Genomic DNA, 20,316 nt, shown 5'->3' on the forward strand with positions numbered 1-20,316 from the left:
TACTATTTTAAGCTTCATAGGGAGAATAGTAGCTCACATGTCCAAGACCTGTGGTAATGGAGTTGACATGTTGGCCTTTTTCAGATATCAGTAGTTCATCCTGATCTGGGATTTTTTACATTCCAAATGCAGGACCACCACTAAAATGTAGCTTGAATTCAACTTCTCAAGGTGAGGTTGGTGTTTGCCGCTCTTCTACCTAAACTTCCAATATTAGTGAATTTGATGAAGGTCACTCTACAGAGTGTGTGCAGTGGCCAGGTGCTTTGAGCCTTCGGTTGAAGGGCAGAAGAGGTTATGTTCTGGGACCAAGAGAGTGAGAATGAAGACAGGCTACCTTGGTACAGAGTGGTGGAGTGAAATGGTGCTTTGAGACCTCACAAGAGAAATGAGCTGGGAATCTCACAACACATGGGCTTAGGCAACTGATGAGCAAATGTTTCAAGAGACCTGTAGTCCCTGCAACGTATTATAAACCAGAAGGTTTGTTTTTCCTCCCATGTAGCCAGGGTCCATCATTCATATGCACATAATGGCTTTAGTGCTGCTCACCGGTCCAAATACTTACATTCTGTACTAAAACATCCTTGATATGCAGATAACACAATTATTTTCTACATGTTAGATCCGCGCATTGCAGAAGTGTCAGAGATACTTTGTTGAGCAGGCCTGACCTGGGCTCTACCTTGCTCAAACATACAATGTTTGCTTGTATGCATGTCAACACCGATCTCTCAGCAGCCTAAGCACCAAATTGCCATTAGCCAACGGTTTATTATTTTTTATTTGTTTATTTTATAGAGGCGATAAAATTGTAAGTAGAGATAATCCAAAATCACAGTTGTAGGTGAGTACAATGCAACGCCCCAGTTTAGCACACATATTGTTACATGATGTTCCCAGAGATTCAGGCAGTGAGAAAACAGGCAATCTAGCAATTCTATGAGCCGCCGGTTAATGGCAGTACCTGAAAGATCAATGCATACAGTCCACTGTCATTTCCAGAACGTGGCACCTCCCATATATCCCAAGGCATTTTGTTTGCATAGCTCTTTAACTTTAACAGGATGGAGAGCAAAGTTTCAGATGTTCAGCATGTGTTTGGGTAACATCAACATAGTCTCATTAGCCAGGGGTCATGTAACTAGTAGATAGGTTACTATCATATTCAGATTCCTCAGAACTTGTGTCTTGTAGAAGACATGCCCTCCACAGGCTCCATATATACACTTGTGTCTTGATGTCTGAGGTTGCATTAATGCATATGTATCTACTGTGTCATTGCACATCACCATTTCCTTGATCTATTCGCCCTCTTATGTTCGTGATCCTACACCCGTGCAAAGTGACTCAGCTGTGTGATCGAGTATGGCCTTTTCTTTGCTGCCATTATGGCACAATGTACATTCTATACAGATATTTCCAGTGCAATATATTATGCCTATAGTTAATAGAAATTGTCTTAGTTTGTTTACAGCAGAGTCCCCATTTTTCATCTGTCATGTATTCCACAATTTCCAACTCCAATGCCTTGACTGCTTGCATTAGTCCAATCACTGTGGTGCCCAATACCATATTGTACAGTTTGGAAACCCTTCTGGGAGAGGGAGCAGAATCAATCAGTTGAACCAATGGCTCAGAGCCAGAGGGTTCCTCTAGAATCTGGCTATAGGTGCACACAGTGTAGACCTGATTCAATTGTACAGGATATGTCAAAGAGGGAGGTGCTGCTGCTTTATTGAAATTTCCCCATTGTAACGAATATTCCACTGTGATATAGATGTCCAAGAGTGCTGTCCTGACGTTGCCTAAAACCTGGACCACCCCACGTGATGTCATAAGTGTGAACATGGAGTTAATGGCCAAAGGTAGCACAGGTGTGTACAAGCAAGAAAGCAAGAAAGCTCCTATCGAACACTCATTGTTTTCCATCCTAAACAGGAGAATTCACCTGTAACTACTTCACGCCTTGGTCTGTGGAGGCCCCTTGGCAAGAGAGACTCAAGTGGGATCCCGCCTGTCTGCTCCCTTTTGGGCATGAGATATTGAAGCAGTCCATCTGGATGACACTAGAATTTAGCAAAATGGGACTAGCCAACCAAATAGTATCGCTCTACATCTTTCTATGTCATATGAGTATTAAGCAGGGACAGTTCAGTTTTGTTTCAATTTTTTTCAATGCCTGATTATCTACTAAATATTATCTCTATGATTACTGATAAGGGGTTACAAGCTGGACCCCACATGAAGAGTAAGATATTGTTCTCATATATGGACATGAGTAGTTTCCTTGTCTCAGCGTACAGCCCCCTAGCCAGCCCCCCACGATTGACATTCTTGAACATATCTGGTCATGGAACCCATAGCCAAAATAAAAAGTAGAGGCAACAGGGGCAACCTTGTCTCGTTCCCTGTGTCCAACACTAATTCATTTTTACATACCTTAGCCACAGGTTTGGCATATAGCCGCATCATTTTTCAGGACTGTTCCCCCATGCAGTATCAGTAGGGAGTCAAAAGCCTCCTCTATATCCAAGACAGTTCCTGAGGCTTCAAAAACAGTATTATGATGGTGAAGTACCGCAAAAAAGGGTACTTAAGTTAATTGAGGTAGAACTATGTAGGACAAATCCTGACTGAACTGGGGAGACCAGACCCTCCATAATGAGGGACACCTGATTTGCCAGGACCTTTACCAAGATTTTATTGTCTAGATTTAGAAATGATAGAGACCTTTATTAGGCACTTTGTGCAGGGTCCTTCCTGGGTTGTAGAAGTATATGACAATAGCCTCACACATTGTGTGGGGTAGGCCTCCAGACTTTTACACTTCATTATGTACCATAAAAGTTGTGGAGCCAGTAAGCGTTTATATTTCTTATAAAATTGTGAGGTCAACCTGCCTGAACCAGGCGATTTACCACCGACTAGGCTGTCTAGGGTTTAATGTTGTCTAAGGAAATGGGTTTGCTTACTAATTGCCTGTCATAGATTTCCAACCAAACCCATGCTACTTCCTCTAAGGTGGTGTTAATTTCACACTCTGGCTATATAGTTTATAACACTTTTAGCATTCATCAACAATATCTCTGCTAACATATATAGACTCTCCCTCTTCCTTGATATGAAGTATAACATTGTTGCTTCTATTCCTCTGAAGTAGACAAAGTAGCGTCTTGCTGGGATGATCTTCCTCACCATATCTTCAAGCTTAGGTAAATTTCCCTCGGAAAGCTACCTTTCTATTATAGTTGCTCCATAGGTATCTTACTCTGGCCTTGGCAGAGAACTTAGCCTCTAGTTGTTTAATTTGTGTTCTTATTCAAGTTGCATCCAGATACTTTTAAGAATACCAGCCTGTTCTGCAATGATGTTTCTCCTAACATAGGCTTTAAAAGCATCCCATAGTGTGGAATTGTGGGTCACAGAACTTATTTTGTGATGGAAAAAGTCTGTTGCAATGCCGATGTTCTCTTCAAAAACTAGTTCCAGTTGGGAGTCTGCCTGGAATCTGCAAATACCATTTTGATTGGGTATAAACAGAGTATGGGGGCACGGAGGCTATGTAGAAGATCCATTGTGCTACGTCTCACACTGCTAGCCAGTAGTATATCTACAAGAGTATCTTTTGGGGAGAAATAGAAAGAATATACCCTCAGACCCCTGCCTGTCTCATCACCTTTCAACCAGGTCTACTGTGTCAATGACGTCCACTGTCCACTTTAAACGATTTGACATTGTGTAGGTCCCTATTCTAGGATCTATCCAGTTCTGGGTTTTTGGAGGTGCCACATTCTGTTGACTGAGGCAAGGCCCTAGCCAGGCAGAACCTACCACTCCTGTCAAGGGTGGGTGATTTCACTCACTGTATAATCTGCGCTCACCTCTGGGTAGCTTTGCACAGAGCAGTCAGGCTTATCATAGGGGCAATGTGTAAAAGCAATGGCACAGCACTACAATGCAACAAATCCAGTGAGCATCACAAAAGAGACTTCACACAAGGTGTAGGTAAATAAAGTTTGTATTCAACACACATTAACACAACATGAGCATCATATAAATCTGGGCATAAATCACATTCAGAAATATCCTTAGCATTACTAGGACTAAATGTGTTAAAACATTAGCAGTATGTACACATAAGAAAAATAATACTTTCCCTCCAAGCACCCTCATGTGGTGCAAAAACATTGTCAGCGAGAGACCCACCCTTGCGATTTCCCAAATTCAATATCACACAGTAATAGGGTGCACCCCGGTTCACAACGATAGCAGCAATGTGTACATGCAGAAAATTGAAGCACTTCTAACTAGCTCAACGGCCTAAGCCACACAGGGAAAACCCAATGTCAACCGTGAAAGTCCTTTGACAAAGGAACAACGTGTACGGCAACACCACGTTGCGCTATAGTCAACTACAGGCAATCAATTCCACACATTCACTCCATAGCGCTACGTGGTGCCTCGGATAAAAGGCAGGCTAGTATAACACGCACTCGCACACACTTGCTCCCATCACCCTAATGTGGTGTACTGATATCCAGCAAGTTAGTTGTCACTGTGCTCACAGACCCGCCTGGGCCCAAACCTTCCTCCACCCTTCAACCAGATCCCACTGCCAGGAGATTAAAGCAACCTTTTGCCGGATACTAGGCCACTTGCAGCCGGAAGCACACTTGTTCAGTATACACCGCTGAAATCAGCAGGCAGGTCGCACAAGAGGCTCAGGCTCACCTACCTCCCCTGTCATGGTTAGGCCTCCAAGCCCTACCAGCAGGAGTAGGCCACTGTATGTAGCAGGAGAAATGAGCCAGTTTGTGAGCACCCAGTGTGCCTGTGCTTCAGGACAACAATGCTTCATGCCACCCTTTATCTCTTTAGCAAGGCATGTGCACTCTTCTTAACTTCATCAAATTGGAGTGTACTTGGCTGGGAGACAGAGCTCCAATTTTATGCGGCAATCTTGGTCATGGGCTTAGCCACACACCCTGAAGGTTTGTTAACGGCACCGCCGCCCTATTATTGATGGCAAAGGTCACTTCTTGATTTATCAGTTCTTGTCCCCATAATCTCACAGCTAGAACTGAGATAATACATTCTAAGAAGCCAATGCTATGCCTGTGCATTTTTTCCAGTCCTCCAGCCAGTACAGGGACAAACCCCTTACCCAGACCCAGGACATGTTGTGATGAATGTTAACTGCCCAAGTTACTCAGTCTGTTTGAAGTAACATCATCACTTCATTATAGTCCGTTAAGAACCTGATGCAAATCAGAATGTCTTGTCTTATCCCTTTCAGAATTTGAATCCTGTGGTGTGGCTTTGACAGGGGTCTCACGGAGAAGGCTATTGTGCCTGCCATGTACTCTGTCCAGAGCAAAGGTCAGATGACTTAAAACTTGATTCAATTTCTCTACTTCACACCTTTTTTGGTCTCAGTTTCAATCAACAATTGACTCAACTAGACACCACACCAACTAATACGAGTTCAATGCCCAGGAATGTGATGGACATGATCAGTCTGAGTCTAGCAACAGACCAAGGATTTTTGTGACCTGTTCCAGTATTTTCATCAAGTGCTTCAATTCTCTGTGTCTAACCTTCCGACCAACTAACAGAAATTAATTTACGTAGTGCAGCACTCGCCAAGGCCCTGCGCAATTGTCTTTGCTACCCATTCCAGAAATTAAGTAAAGTTTTCAAATACTGCATACTCCACTGAGCCATCCATTGGGATGGCCTTGTCCACAAATATTGGTCCATTGAACAGAATTCCTAACAGGGTGAACAACGACTTCTGGCCTCCCTCCTAAAGTCCCAATTACCCATCCCTCCAGCACATTGCAGCAAGGCGCAAAGAGGACATGGTTTTCGAGCAGCAGCACTGCAATTCTTTTAATATATGAAAAAGGAAAAAGTTTAATAAATAAAGCATTTCTTATCACTAGAAGTTTGGTGGGTGTAAATGGATTTAAATCTTCTTTAGGAAATTTTTGAAACTGTGGATTTTGACATTCATTTGGAAAAGTTGTTATGCCCTCTTTCATACGGAGCAATTACTGTCAAATTAAAAAATATTACAATACAATTTTTAAACATAAAAAACTACATTTGTTAGTTTGACTTACCAAAGAATCCGACAATGCATAAAATGAGGATGCAGGTAACTACTGCAATAATGATCAAGGTTAGGAGGAAAAGACATTGGCCCCTCATGGTACTCCATGGCATCTCATCTGTGCTGTCATCGTCTGTTAGAAAAAAAATAACTGTAAAGGGACCTTGGGAGAAATAGGACAATGAGCTACCAGATGTAACTGAATGTTCTGGCTTTCTTTGGTTATTAGTATTTGTTTTTTTCATACCACATTCAGCCTTCACTGCAAATATGAATACTAGAGTTTAGTGTGGTAGAGATTCTATATCAACCCTGATATCTATTCTTTGATCCCAAATACGGACTATACATTTCAAAGAAGCAGTGATACTTGGACAATGCTTTTGAGCAGCGCAGAGTTTAGAAGTAACAAAATGCACCTAATGATGTGTGTTATTTGTTAAAAATAATTCTCCTCTCATAAGATACAATCGTCCCACTCTGTGGAACAAAGTACAACAGGCTTTGTTTAGACGTGTGCTGTTGTATGTTGTTGTGGAGTGTTGGATTACAGTACTTTGTTGCAAGTTCTGTTGTGGGTATACTGATATCCATCGTAGCATATACTGACCATCCTATATGGCACTTATAGAAATAAACAGAATAGTGCCCCGTGGTATATTTAAATGAATACTTTGTCAATCTTATTTAATGAGGTTTGCAGGCAGAGCGGAGAAGGTAACCATCTCAAACTACTGGCCTCTCTACCTCATGTAAAGTGTTAGACAGCATTCTTTGTTAAACTATTTGTTGTTGAAGTGCAGACATACAACTGTAATGCCACCCCCTTATGACTTGGTCCTGAAGATAATGGAAATAGCAATAGGAAAATGCAGCCTATTCACAGAGAAGGTATTGTCAACAGAGGAAGTCTAGATCAGGTGTCTCCAACCAGTTGATTGTGAGCTATCAGTAGCTACTGTGAGAGTGTGAATTTTCTAAAATGTCTATTAATGGTTTTCGTATTAATAACGATTGATGAATTACCGTGTAAAATGAGAAAACATTTATAAAGCTGCTTTTCTGTTCTTGGTTGGGAAAAATTATATTCAGATGCTGTAGTTATTTTCCATTATCCAAAGCTTCTATAATAAATGGTTTCAAGCTTGTATAGACGTATCCACAGCTACCCCTAGTGGGTTGCGGTGTCATGTCTTACAAGGTCATGTATTAACAGAACATTGCATAAGATGAAATGACCTATTGTTTGAGAATGTTACTAATATCTTGTCTTTCCTCAAGGATGGAAGTGAAAGTAGTGGAGAAAGTTTCTTCCTGAGAACAAGATATGCAAGAGGCAGATGAGACAATGAAGTCACAGACGAGACGGAAGGGGAGTGTATCTACTAAAAGAAAATGTTATAGTTAGCGTAGGTTTGTAAAGTTTAGGTCATCAAATTAGTTGTTGATTGGCTGAAATGAAAACACCCTATAGACTGACCAATCAGGAGTTGATTAGATTTTAGTATAATAATCTGTGTAGACTAATTAGGGACAGGGGTACAGGAGTACAGGAGTACAAGAGTACGTGAGGGAGAGAGGGAGAGAGAGTTCTTCGAGAGAAGAAGTGGTTCGAGGTTAGCTGTCGTTAGGCCCAAAACTGATGATGGTGTCCTCAAGTGGAAGCTGATCATTTGCTGTTACTGCCTGTGTGGTAATATATGTTATTAAATGTGAATTGTGTCTCTTTGCTTTCCAGGTACCAACTGCAACTAATGATTACACTGCTGCACGTTATTAACATTATTCTTTTTTATATATAACATAATGTAGTTAAGAGTTTTTCTAAATTGGTGTTCCTAAATTCTTTTCACATGAAGTCCAACAAGTAATGCTCATCTGTGGTTAACTAGGGAAATAATCATCTATCGCTTATGATCTGGTTTGAAATCATTTGATGCTGAATCAATGTATTCTGTACCATCATTACCTGTTTTTGTATTACTAATAAGTGTGATTCTTTTGGAGATAACTTGTTTAACTGTATTAATCAAATTGAGATATATACGCAGTTTTATTGAACCGCTAATGATCCTTTATACTTACCATTTGTGTTTGAGAGTTATCACATCGTGACTCTAGCTTTGTTAATATAGGGAAATACATCTATGAATTCTTGTTACTAAACTGGTGTGGTTATTAACTGAGGTTTTATAAAATTAAATGTTATTGATTTGTTATTGGTCCTCACAATTACCCATTGGTGACATCCCCTCAAAACTATGTCGCTTCGATCCATCGTCCTCTAGCGCAGGATCCATTATACAGTATTGATAAATGTTTGGATCTCGTGGCGCGCTCGCAGTTTTTGGTAGCAGATTTCGGTCATTGTTTTGATGATGTCATAATAGGACTGTGAGGTGAGGTTTTGTTAAAGTGTTTTTGTTTGTTCTTTCTTTCTTTTTTCAAAATGGTTGAGAAAATCAAAATGATGAGTGGCTAGTTGCCTTAAGTGACTTTCCCCAATTCTCGGAAACCCCCTAGGTTGATGGGTATGTTCTTGGCGGTGTTTGATAGTATTTGAATGAGGTGTATAAATTGTATGCGCTTACACAGCTTTAGCTAATTCGCAGATGGTTGTTTTGGATATGATTTTAGAGGAGTAGAGATACTTGATTTAGTGATTAGATGGAGTTGTCGTACTCCTATAGGTGTGAGAGTAGGGAAGCGGCGTTCTTCATATGAGTGTGGCACTTGTTGCAGGAAAAATTATCCATATGGTTGTTAATGTCGGACCTATAGAGAGAGGTCTGGGACTCCAGAGTATATTAAAACGTGGAGAGACACTTGGTATATGTTGTAATTCGTTCATTTGGTAGGCCAATCTGTTGGGATTGGTAATTCGAGTCTGTAAGAAATTAGTGTGAATGAGTATATACTGAAGACTTGGTGAGTACTAAGTGCACTAGGCAATAGTCCAAGGAACAGTGGAGTAGTAAAATTTGTTGGTCGAAGTGTACTCAACATTGTGGGAACTGTGAAAAAGGAGTAGGCGAAAGCTGAAGGTTTCTAATAATGAGATTGGCAGCGGGTTGAAATAAAAAATGCACCTACCACTATCACCTGTTGAAGTATACACCCCATAACAAGTAGAAAAATACATTTGGTCATTCCATGTGTGAACTAATCAAAGCACCTGTCACCAAAGTGCCAACCCAAGGGGGATAAAAGATAATTGATATTTTGATAGTGCACCACTTTTTAAATACATTACAAAGTCCAAACATTGAATGACGTCACATTGTTGTCTTCATTTTATTCAACTTTTCTTGCAACAAGTTCATAAAAACATCAGCCAACGCGTTTCGTCCTCAACATAGGACTTCTTCAGGGCTGTAATATAATAAATATAATGACTTGAATATAATAACAAAAATACATGAATTGAATACTAATTAAGACAAAAGTACTCATTAGAAAAAAGAAAGAAAAAAGAAGACATACTGAACAATACCACAATCAACTTAATTAATAAATTGAAGAAAAAAGCAAGGGAGACACATGACCAATATTGAACAATTACAAAAAAACTACATAATGACTATACAACGCAAATAGATAGATATTATTTACCCCTTGAAAATATTTAGAAATAAACAAACATATATAGTATATACATAGCAAAAAAAGGGGTGGAGGATCATCCCGAAAGTATAGTCAAATAGAAAAATATATGTGATATATATCAATATAAACAAACACACGGTTTGGTACACACTTGGTTTGGTATCTGAATGTGTAGATATCATAGTGGTGGGCTTAGGTATTTTAGGAAGAAAGTGCGAGTAATGATACGTTTTCCCTATGCTAGTTAGAGTCTTTACTAGCATACATAAAAGAATATATCTTTGATCATTTTAAAAACTGCCGTTTTGGTATGCATATGTGATATTCTGATATACTTGTTCACTGTGGATGGTACGATTATATATGTGGTCTACTATTACTATAGTTAGAGTAAAAATTATTTGCCATTGATATACTTTGGTTTTTGAGTAGGGTTAATGATAGCTGTACAATGTCTTTTCCTTTGTTAAATGTGGTAATGGGTTTTGGTGTGCATGTCATTATTGTTGGTTGGTTATGGTTTATGGTTTAGTTTTTTTTAAATGTTTTATGTATAGATGGTAGCAGTAATAATGGTCAATTGTGAGTGCGTGTTGCTATATGCCACCGCTAACAGGCACAAGTTAATTTTTTGCCTATTTCAAGATGGCCGCCATAGCCGTGTCCCTGTTTTATGTGTGGGCAAGCCGATCTGTTGGCATGGCAACATGCGTATACCTTAGACCTATCGGAAATGACAACGGTGTTTAAAACCGAAGCACAGATGAGTGATCGGTTTAATTGTCTGCTGTTGCAGGGGTGTTGCTATATGCCACCGCTATCTGGCACAAATTAATTTTTTACCTATTTCAAGACGGCCACCATTGCTGTGTCCCCATTTTATGGGTCGTCAAGCCAATCTGTTGGCATGGCAACATGCATATACCTTAGACCTATCGGAAACGACGACGGCGGTTAAAACCGAAGCACAGATGAGTGCTCGGTTTAATTGTCTGCTGTTGCGGCGCGTATTGCCACAGTCGTGTGTAGACACGGTTATATTTAAATCCTAGAGGTAAGTGGTCATTGTACAGCCTTTAATGTGAAATTTTGAGTATATCAACATGGGCAAAATGACCCACAATTATTGTTTTTTTGCACTCAGTTATTTGAATATACAATGCTACGGTTGTATACAGACGCTGTAATTTTCAAATTTGCAGAGGTAAGCGGTTGTACTGCTCTAAAGGTGAGATTGCTAATATACCAGTATGGGCAAAATTACCCATAATCAGTGGTCCTTTGCCCTTGGTTATTGAAAGTTATATATTAAATTGACCTATTAGGTGTTTAGCTGGTCGGCTAACAGGTGGTCATTTTTTCAATAAATTGATCTAATACTATTTGTTTATTATTCATATGGTTATTGGTTGTGTTATGTTGGGTGTTTACAAATAATGTCTTAATTTGTAGGATATGGATTTTTTTTAGGAATTGGGTTTTGTTATGTTGTTTTGTAAAATATGTTTTTTCTTTTGTCTGTAGGGTTAGGATTTGGTTCTATTTATACACATGTTTTTTGTTGGTGGAATAATGGTGTTCACTTTGTATTCTTTCAGTATTAGAAATTTGTTGTCACCCCTTGAGTGTTAGGTCTAAGTGTGATTTGGTGTTCCCCTCTTTTTCTTGTATGGTAGGAGTTGGCCGTTTTTAGGCCATACCGTGCAGATATGTGTGATTCCAACAACTATGATGGTGATTTTAATCAAAAGCCATAAACATAAAAGGTAGGAATTCTTCTTTCTGTTAATTGGTTATAACAATCTATATCAATACATTATCAATGCAATCATCAGTTTTCCACATTATCGATATATAATTGTGCATATTTGGATGGGTGCATTTAGGTTTGTGCAATTAGAACCATTGTGGAGGTGAATAAATGACACTAAGGGTTTTTTGTGTTTTTTATCTATACATAATTATCAAAAAAGCTATGAAGTAAATATTTTCTCTTCATTTATGAAGTTATCTTTTAAGTAACTTTACATGTTTTTTATATGGATATATATTACATATATTTTTCTATTTGACTATACTTTCGGGATTATCCCCCCCCCCCCCTTTTTTTAGTATGTATATACTATATATGTTTGTTTATTTCTAAATATTTTCAAGGGGTAAATAATATCTGTCTATTTGCGTTGTATAGTCATTATGTCTGTTTTTGTAATTGTTCAATATTGGTCATGTGTCTCTCTTGCTTTTTTCTTCAATTTTATTAATTAAGTTGATTGTGGTATTGTTCAGTATGTCTTTTTTTTCTTTCTTTTTTCTAATGAGTACTTTTGTCTTAATTAGCATTCAATTCATGTATTTTTGTTATTATATTCAAGTCGTCATATTTATTATATTACAGCCCTGCAGAAGTCCTATGTTGAGGACGAAATGTGTTGGCTGATGTTTTTATGAACTTGTTGCAAGAAAAGTTGAATATAATGAAGACAACAATGTGATGTCATTCAATATTTGGACTTTTGTAATGTATTTAAAAAGTGGTGCACTATCAAAATATCAATTATAGAAATCTGAAGGTTTCTTTGGAAGGTGGCGAAGCGTTTGTGTTACCCTACCTGTAGTAAATGAACAATTTTGTTTTTCTTATTTTTGAGTTAGCTTGCAAATTAATATTGCGTTGATTGTAGTATGTGTGGGTTGTAAAAGGGTTAGTACGATAGTCTTTGTCAGCATCTCAGCGAGGGTGCTGAGGGGAGTGAATGTGTTAAGTGTGATGTAGTGGTGCCGCACTGGGATTGGTTAGTTGTAGAAAAGGAGTTACGCGTGGATTTGTCACGCAGTCCGATAATAGAACTACGCAATTGGAAGGCAAGGGGGTCGAAGAGAATTGTGAGATAGGAGTCACTTCACATGATTGGTTATTCTTTTTCTAAACTTGTTCACTGTTTGTTGAGTTGTTTTGAAATACATTTTCTGTGAACATTGTGTTTGAATAAATTTAGTCAAAATGAAGGTTTTCAAAGCTTTGAAATGTGCATTAAGGGGTGATGAGTACATTCTAGTACTTGAGGGTGAGATTTGTCTACCAGAAAACACTCCAGCATACATTGTGTTTGAGGAAAGAGGTGCAGCATTATGTCTTTGGTTGAAGCATTGGGTCAAAATCACAAAGAGAGAGGGTTGTTTAGCTTTTCCGGAACATGGTACATTCAATTTAAGAGTTCTGGATAATTTGAGAACAAAGATGCACAGTCTTAAACCTCCACAGAGGCCAGCGCAGTATGAAGCTTTAGCTATATGGGAGCTGGTAGCGAAGGAACAGCAAGCTTTGAAATATGAAAAGAGTGGAGAAATCACTAACTGAAACTTTGTGGGACGAGGAACAGAAAACGTGGAGAGAAGAATCCTTAGGTGGAGTTAGATTATTTCCAGCGAGAGCAGGTGAAGATGAGGTGAAAACAAAAGACGGAAAGAAAAAGAAGAAAGGGTTCAATAGAACAGAACGCAAATGAGCCGAAAAGGGTTATGTTGAACGATGATAACACGGAGGAAGATGAAGTGCTTAACCATGTCGTAGAGACATATCTTCCGCCCAATATGAGACAGCAGAACATAAGTGGATCGAATGGGAGTAGTATGAGTAACATAATTCCTACTGCACCATTGACTTCAGAATCAGCGAGGAGTGACCAGAATCATGATAGAGTACAGATGCAGAGTAGTTTTAATGACTCGTAGAGCATGAACATTCCTGAGGTCCAGCCAGAAGTTCAGACAGTGAGGACAAAGGCAAACATAGTTTAGTCACAGGGTTGTCAAGGGATAAAAATACGAGAGCCTGTACATGTACAGAACATGAGAGCAGAACAAACATTAGGAGCAGGAACACTAATGAATCCAGACGCAATTATTGTACCTATTACGATGGGTCCAGTAACTCCATTATATGTTCGAATAGACAATAGAGGAGAAAATTAATCGCTAAATGTGCAGAATAGGCAGGGACCAAGTTTAAATGAGACACATTTTCTAATAGATTTGTCGAGACATCAGGAACAATGGCTCAACAACCGAGTACGAGTTCAGGACAAGAGCGAGGAGCAGGTGCACAAACTGGTGGAGTATCTCTGAAAGGTTTGACTCCACAGGAAATAACAGACTGGTTGGAGTACTTAAACAGTTCAAAGCAACAACAACATGAAAGAAAGGGAAAGGAAGAAGAAATGATAAATAGAGTGAGGTTAAACATGGAAGGGAGTGAACTCTTAGAGGGAACAATGGGAGTGAACAGACTTGACTCTTATACAGAAGGGCAATTGAGATACCTGTGTAAGGTCATTATAAAAGGAGCAAACAGAGTTTATCAACAGTTACAAGATGTTGCAGATGATTACGACATTGACTTGACAAAAATGAAAACTTTAAAAAGAAGCTATAGACTGAGATCTGCAGGGATGAGAACGCATCTTAGAGAGTTACTTGAGAAGGTGCAAATTTGGAGAGCATTGGTTAAATGGGAGAGTAAATGGGATAGAAAAAGAGAGAGACCTAAGAAAGATGATGGGGCAGGAGATGCAGTTAAACTTTTACCGATGAGAGGGACTCCAGGAGAGAATTTTATTCATGTACCATGGAGTAGGAGTGACATCATAAGTTTTACAAATTATCTGAGATTGAGAGAGAAGCCAATGGAATGGTATCAGCAGTAGGATAGGTTTGTGAAGCTTTGAAAGTGTTTTTGGGAAGTCTTGAATACGCTTTTTGACATTGTGGTTCCAGCAGATTTGTGGGTTGAATGCAAAAGGAGTGTTGACTGGCCGACGAGTGAGCAGCAAAGAGATTTGAAGAGTTGTGCACCGTCACCTGAAGTAATGAAATATTACTATAAGGTCATTGAATTTCTCAAAACTAGAGTTTCGCCGAAAAGTGTTGATTGGCAACGCATTGATAGAACAACACAAGAAGGGAAGGAGTCAGTTCTTGCATACTATGAGAGATTGTTGAAGGCATTCAAACAGTTTAGTGGTGCAGAAACTATTGAAAAAAGAAAACATGAATCATTTGTTGTTCAGATTTGTCGACGGGTTGAAACCAGAAGTGAGTCAGATGATTAAGAATCACTTGATATGTTGGCAAGCAAAGCCAATTGATGAGGTCTTGAAGTGCTAAATACTGTACTGATGAGATCGAGTTGAAACAGAAGAAGCTGAAAGAAAAGGCAATGGTAATGCAAATTAAGGCAGCGCAAACAGGAATGCAGGGTAACCTACAACAGTTGCCACAGGGAAATGGATTGTTTCTGAGCCAAGGTCGTGGTAGAGGAAGGGGAATGATGATTCCAGTAGTAAATAGAAATGTGGAATGAGTTCAGTGGTAATGCAGGATGAACCGCAGCACCAAAAGGTAGTACCTTGCCACATTTGCGGGTTGCTGGGACATTGGAAAAGACAGTGTCCGATGTTGAATCAGGGAGGAGGAACGGTTCAGCAAAAAAATGGTGTCAATTCCTTTCAAGGCATGAGAGCACCTAGGATGGGAGGCCAGAATAAAAATTTTCTGAATAATGCGAACATGCAGAGTTTTCAGTCTTTACAGCCAGTGCAACAAATGCAAAATGTACAATCCCAGATACAGCAGGTACAAATGGCACAAATACAACAAATGCAGCCACAGGTGCAGATGGTACCTGTACAGCAAATAGAATTACTTAGACAGGTTCAATTGATACAGAACCCAATGGAGCAGCAGCAGGTTATGCTTTCACAGGAGGCCACGAAACAGTATAAAAACAAGGGTATAAACACAGTTGAACAATGTCCCTTACAAAGTGAGAGTGAAATAAACGATGAATAGTTGTTGAGTAATTCGGATGAGGGGGAGTTAATGATGGGTGCATCATTAGATGCCTATCAGAGAGGTCCTTATGTACAGGGTGAAGTGAATGGCCATGAGTTTTACTTTTTAGTTGACACAGGAGCAACACGCTCGACAAGAAGAACAGTTGAAGTACCAGACATACCAGTTTCTGAGAAGACAGTGCAGATTGTAGGGGTTGCAAACAAGAAGCTGGCTAATGCCCTTACAGAACCAGTCCTTGTGAAGATTGGAGATTTCAGAGACTAACACACTTTCGTTGTTTGTGATTCCAGTACAGTATCGCTGTTGAAAAGAGATTTGTTGTGCAAAATAAATTGTTCAATGTGTTCCAGAGAGTGAATTACAATGGAGACTATTAGTGTTGATGGAGAGGATTTGTCAGTTGATGAGGGAAAATGAATGAGAGGTTGTGAACTAGCTTTGTTGAATGTGGAGGAAGACCAAGTAACAATGAAGATGAGACACATGACTAACACGAATTGGAAGATTTAATGAGTTTATTTCCAGTGTTCGTAAAGAAGGACCTGCCGAGTGATTTACAGGAAAGGGTTAAACCAAAGGTTTGGGATTTTTCAGGAAAGGACATTGGTTTGATCAAGGGAGTTGAAGGAGTCAAAGTGGCAGTGAAAGAGAATGTGGTGTTTCCACAAACAGCACAATACCCAAGCACAAATTAGATCACTGAATGGATGAGACCATTGATAGAAAAGTTTTTGGAACAAGGAGTTTTGAAGGAGGTGATGAGCAGTCCATGTAATTCACCAATCATGGGTTTGAAGAAGCCGAATGGAAAAATAAGTTTAGGACAAGATTTAAGGAGAATAAATGACATTGTGGTGAAATGTTGTCTAGTGGTACCCAATCCAGCAGTGATAATGTTTCAGATTCCATGTGATGCAGAGTGATTTACGGTTATCGATTTGTGCCAAGCATTTTTCTCAGTGCCTCTTCATGAGGACAGTAGATATCTCTTTTGTTTCAAATTCCTGACTAGAGTCTACTGTTGGTGCAGGATTCCTAAAGGGTTTTCGGAGTCACCATTGATTTTCAATCAGATCATAAAAATAATTTGGAATCATTGGTGATGCCTTACAAGTCGACTTTAGTGCAGTACATTGATTACTTACTGATAGCGTCAAAGACGAAGGAAGGCTGTAGGGAGGATACGATTGCTTTGTTGAATTTCTTGGGAGACAATGGTCATAAGGTTTCTCCAGCTAAACTGCAATATTGTCAGCAAGAGGTGAAGTATTTGGGACATTTGATTGAGAAAGGGTCAAGGAGAATTTCCAGAGAAAGAGTGGCGGCAATAATGAAAATAAAAATGCAGAGTTCCCAAAATGAGTTGAGGATGTTTTTGGGAATGGTAGGTTATTGACAACAGTGGATCCCAAATTTTTCAGCAGTTTCAAAGCCGTTGCAAAGGTTGACACATAAGGATGTTTCAGACCCAATAATGATGGATGAAGACTGTGTGAAAGCCTCTACTGAGCTGAGAGAAAGTTTGTGTCAAGCTTTAGGTACACCTGACTACACAAAACCTTTCCTATTGTTTTGTCACAAGAGAGATAGATGTTCTATGTCTGTCTTAACCCAAAAACATGATGGTGTCAATCGCCCAGTAGCATATTTTTCAGCTAATTTGGATAATGTTGCAGCAGCCCTACCTGGATATCTGCAAGCTGTCGCAGCTGTGGAGCAGAGTATAACTCAAAGTGAAAATATAGTGATGGGTTATCCTCTGACAGTAATGGTACCTCATTCAAGTGAAATTCTATTAACCAGATCAAAGACACAATATTTGACAAAAGCAAGATTGACTTGTTATGAAACAGTTATTCTTGGGGCACCAAATGTGATAATAAAAAGGTGCACAGTGCTTAACCTGGCAACATTACTTCCAAATGAGGGAGAAGATCAGTCTAACATAGATGATGTTGAACATGATTGTTTGGAGGTGACAGAACTTTGTACTAAACCAAGGGAAGACATTAAAGATACTTGTTTGCAAGACAATAATCAAATTCTTTTTGTTGATGGTTCATGTTTACAAGACAACCGCGGGTGCATTGAGAGCGAGGAATGCAGTGTGTACAATCACAGGCATACTGGAAGCTTCATGGCTCAAAGGAGTAATATTCGCACAAGTCTCAGAGTTGGTGGCTCTCACTAGAGCATGGCAGTTATCGGAACAAATGAAAGTTACAATCTACAATGATAGTCAGTATGGATTTGGACTTGTGCACGATTTTGGGCAAATTTGGTCACAATGAGGGTTCCTGACTTCTTCAGGATCACTTGTAAGAAATGGAGAAAGAATACATGATTTGCTGCAAGCAGTGCAGAAACCTGAAAAGATTGCCATGGTTAAATGCAGTGTACACCAAAGAGGACAAGATTATGTAACATTGAGAAATGCATATGCAGACCAAGTTGCAAAATTTTGTGCTCTAAATTGAATTCTCATTCTAAGGAAACTGGGAATTGATGTCTGAAAATGAAATCTATGCCAATTTTACTGTACAGATAGCGGAAATATTTGATGAATTGAAAGCAATACAGAACAATGTTCCAGAAGAAATGAGAGATTGGATTAAAAATAAATGTATACAAAGGGAGGATGAAATTTGGGTGACAATGGAGGGAAAGGTAGTCTTGCCAAACAGTCCACTGATGCAGATGCTAGGTACTACCATGGCCAAACACACATTGGAAAGGATGCAATGATTAGTTTTAAACAATATTGGTACAATCCAAAATTCAGACAAGTGGCGGAGTTGGTGCACCATAGGTGCATAATTTGCCAACAAATGAATGTTGGCAAAGGAACAATTGTCAACATGGGGCACATAGGTATGGCAGGAGGTCCATTCAGTAGAATGCAAATGGATTTCATTGAAATGCCTGCATGTGCTGTTTTGAGATATGTGTTGGTGATTGTGTGCATTTTCAGTCGTTAGATTGAGGCTTACCCGACACGAAGGAATGACAGTCTGACCGTGGCTAAGTTGCTTTTGCAAGAACTAATTCCACATTTTGGTTTTCGGGTCTTGATTGTATCAGATAAGGGTACACATTTTAAACAAAGAGGTGATAAAATTGCTTTTTTCTGCATTAAACATTCAGCACCCAGAAGCTTCAGGTTTAGTGGGACAAATGAATGGAACATTCAAATCACGATTGGCAAAAGTGTGTGCATCAACACATCTGAAATGGCCAGATGCTCTACCTCTAGTATTAATGTCAATGAGAAGTACACCTGACAAAAAGACTGGGTTATCTCCGCCTGAGAATCTGATGGGGAGAGCAATGAGATTACCAGCAATACCTGAAAACACACTTGTAAATATTACAGATGATATGGCTCTAGATTACTGCAAAAGCCTGGCTGATGTAGTTCGGTCTTTTTCTCATCAGGTGGAAGTTGCAATAGCCCAACATATACAAGGTCAAGGACATAGTCTGAGAGCAGGAGACTGGGTGCTCATAAGAAAACACGTGTGAAAGTCTTGCCTTGAACCACGTTGGAAGGCCCCGTATCAAATTGTGCTCACTACGACAACTGCAGTAAAGTGTGCTGGTTTGCCGAACTGGGTGCATGCGAGCCATACGAGAAAAGTGCATGATCCAACAGAGAGAGAAGAAGAGCTGTTGAAATTGCCAACAGTTGCCAACACTGGAAACCAAGGTGACAGAAGTGAGCACAGTAATGATAAAGACAGAGAGGTACCTACTCCTATAACAGATGAGAGAGAACAAATTGGTGAAGAGATCGAACAAGCTGTAAAGGGAGTAGAAGAATCAGTCTGGGAAGACAGAAGTGAGACTGATACTGATCAGAGGAGGGTGTCCTCGAAGGAGAACGGAAAAGAGGATACCACAGAAGAAAAATCTGCTCAGAGGAGGGAAACCTCAAGAGCAGGTGGTTTGTCTAACCAAACCGAAGACGAGACAGACCCCTTTGGGAAAGGAACTGAGACTAGTCCCTCCCCAATGGAATATACTCTTCCAGAACCAATTGCGGACGTTCTAAGGAGAAGGGTCAAAAGTCAAGTGAAGACTCAATATTGAGAAGGCTAATGACAAAAGTAACATTAAAAGGAGACAACTGGCCAGAGAAAACTGTGGAAAAGGGGAAGTAGATGTAATATCAATACCAGAGGAGTGAGAGTTGCCTGATGAAAAACAAACTAGTGGAGAAGATAGCGAAAGTGGAAGACGAACGAAAAGGAAAAGAGTTGCGAGCAAAAGATATGCTAGACCTGAATGGGCGTATTTGAATTCAAGTGATTGGCAAGAAGAATTTTTGAGTTATTGTTTTATCAGAGACTTAGAAAATTCTGACTTCATAGCGTGAAAAAATTAGAAAAGAGACATTGGGTTAAAGAAAATTAAAACCTGAGTACTAAACTTATGCAGAAAAGACAAATGTTGAAAATTACTGGAAAAGACAAATGAAAAACTGAACTTAGACAAGCTGCTATATCAAACTTGACAAAGGATTTGTCCAGGAGTGAATGGATTGAAAAATTATCATTTTTAGGAGGGTTTTTTGAGATTTTTGGAAAAATGTTTAAAATTTTTTATTTTTTATTTTTATTCCTAAAACAGAAGAATGAGTAATTCACACAACCAAAACTGTAGGATTCGTTATTGTAAAGTGCTTGGTATTGGATTAGCAGTAATGGGTGTGTTGATATGCTTATTGTTGTTTGTGG

General features: G+C 39.3%; 1 protein-coding gene across 1 annotated transcript in view; it reads right to left on the reverse strand.

Annotated features, from left to right (window-relative positions):
- The window catches only part of LSMEM1 (leucine rich single-pass membrane protein 1), a 138,348-nt gene that overhangs the window by 11,125 nt on the left and 106,907 nt on the right, over window positions 1-20,316 (reverse strand). Inside the window, exon 3 of the mRNA XM_069228958.1 lies at window positions 6,129-6,251. Within this exon, the coding sequence (XP_069085059.1) occupies window positions 6,129-6,251 (123 nt within the window). The remainder of the gene's footprint in view (window positions 1-6,128; window positions 6,252-20,316) is intronic.

The sequence above is a fragment of the Pleurodeles waltl genome, chromosome 4_1 (assembly GCF_031143425.1).
Source record: "Pleurodeles waltl isolate 20211129_DDA chromosome 4_1, aPleWal1.hap1.20221129, whole genome shotgun sequence".
In the NCBI taxonomy this organism is placed as follows: domain Eukaryota; kingdom Metazoa; phylum Chordata; class Amphibia; order Caudata; family Salamandridae; genus Pleurodeles; species Pleurodeles waltl.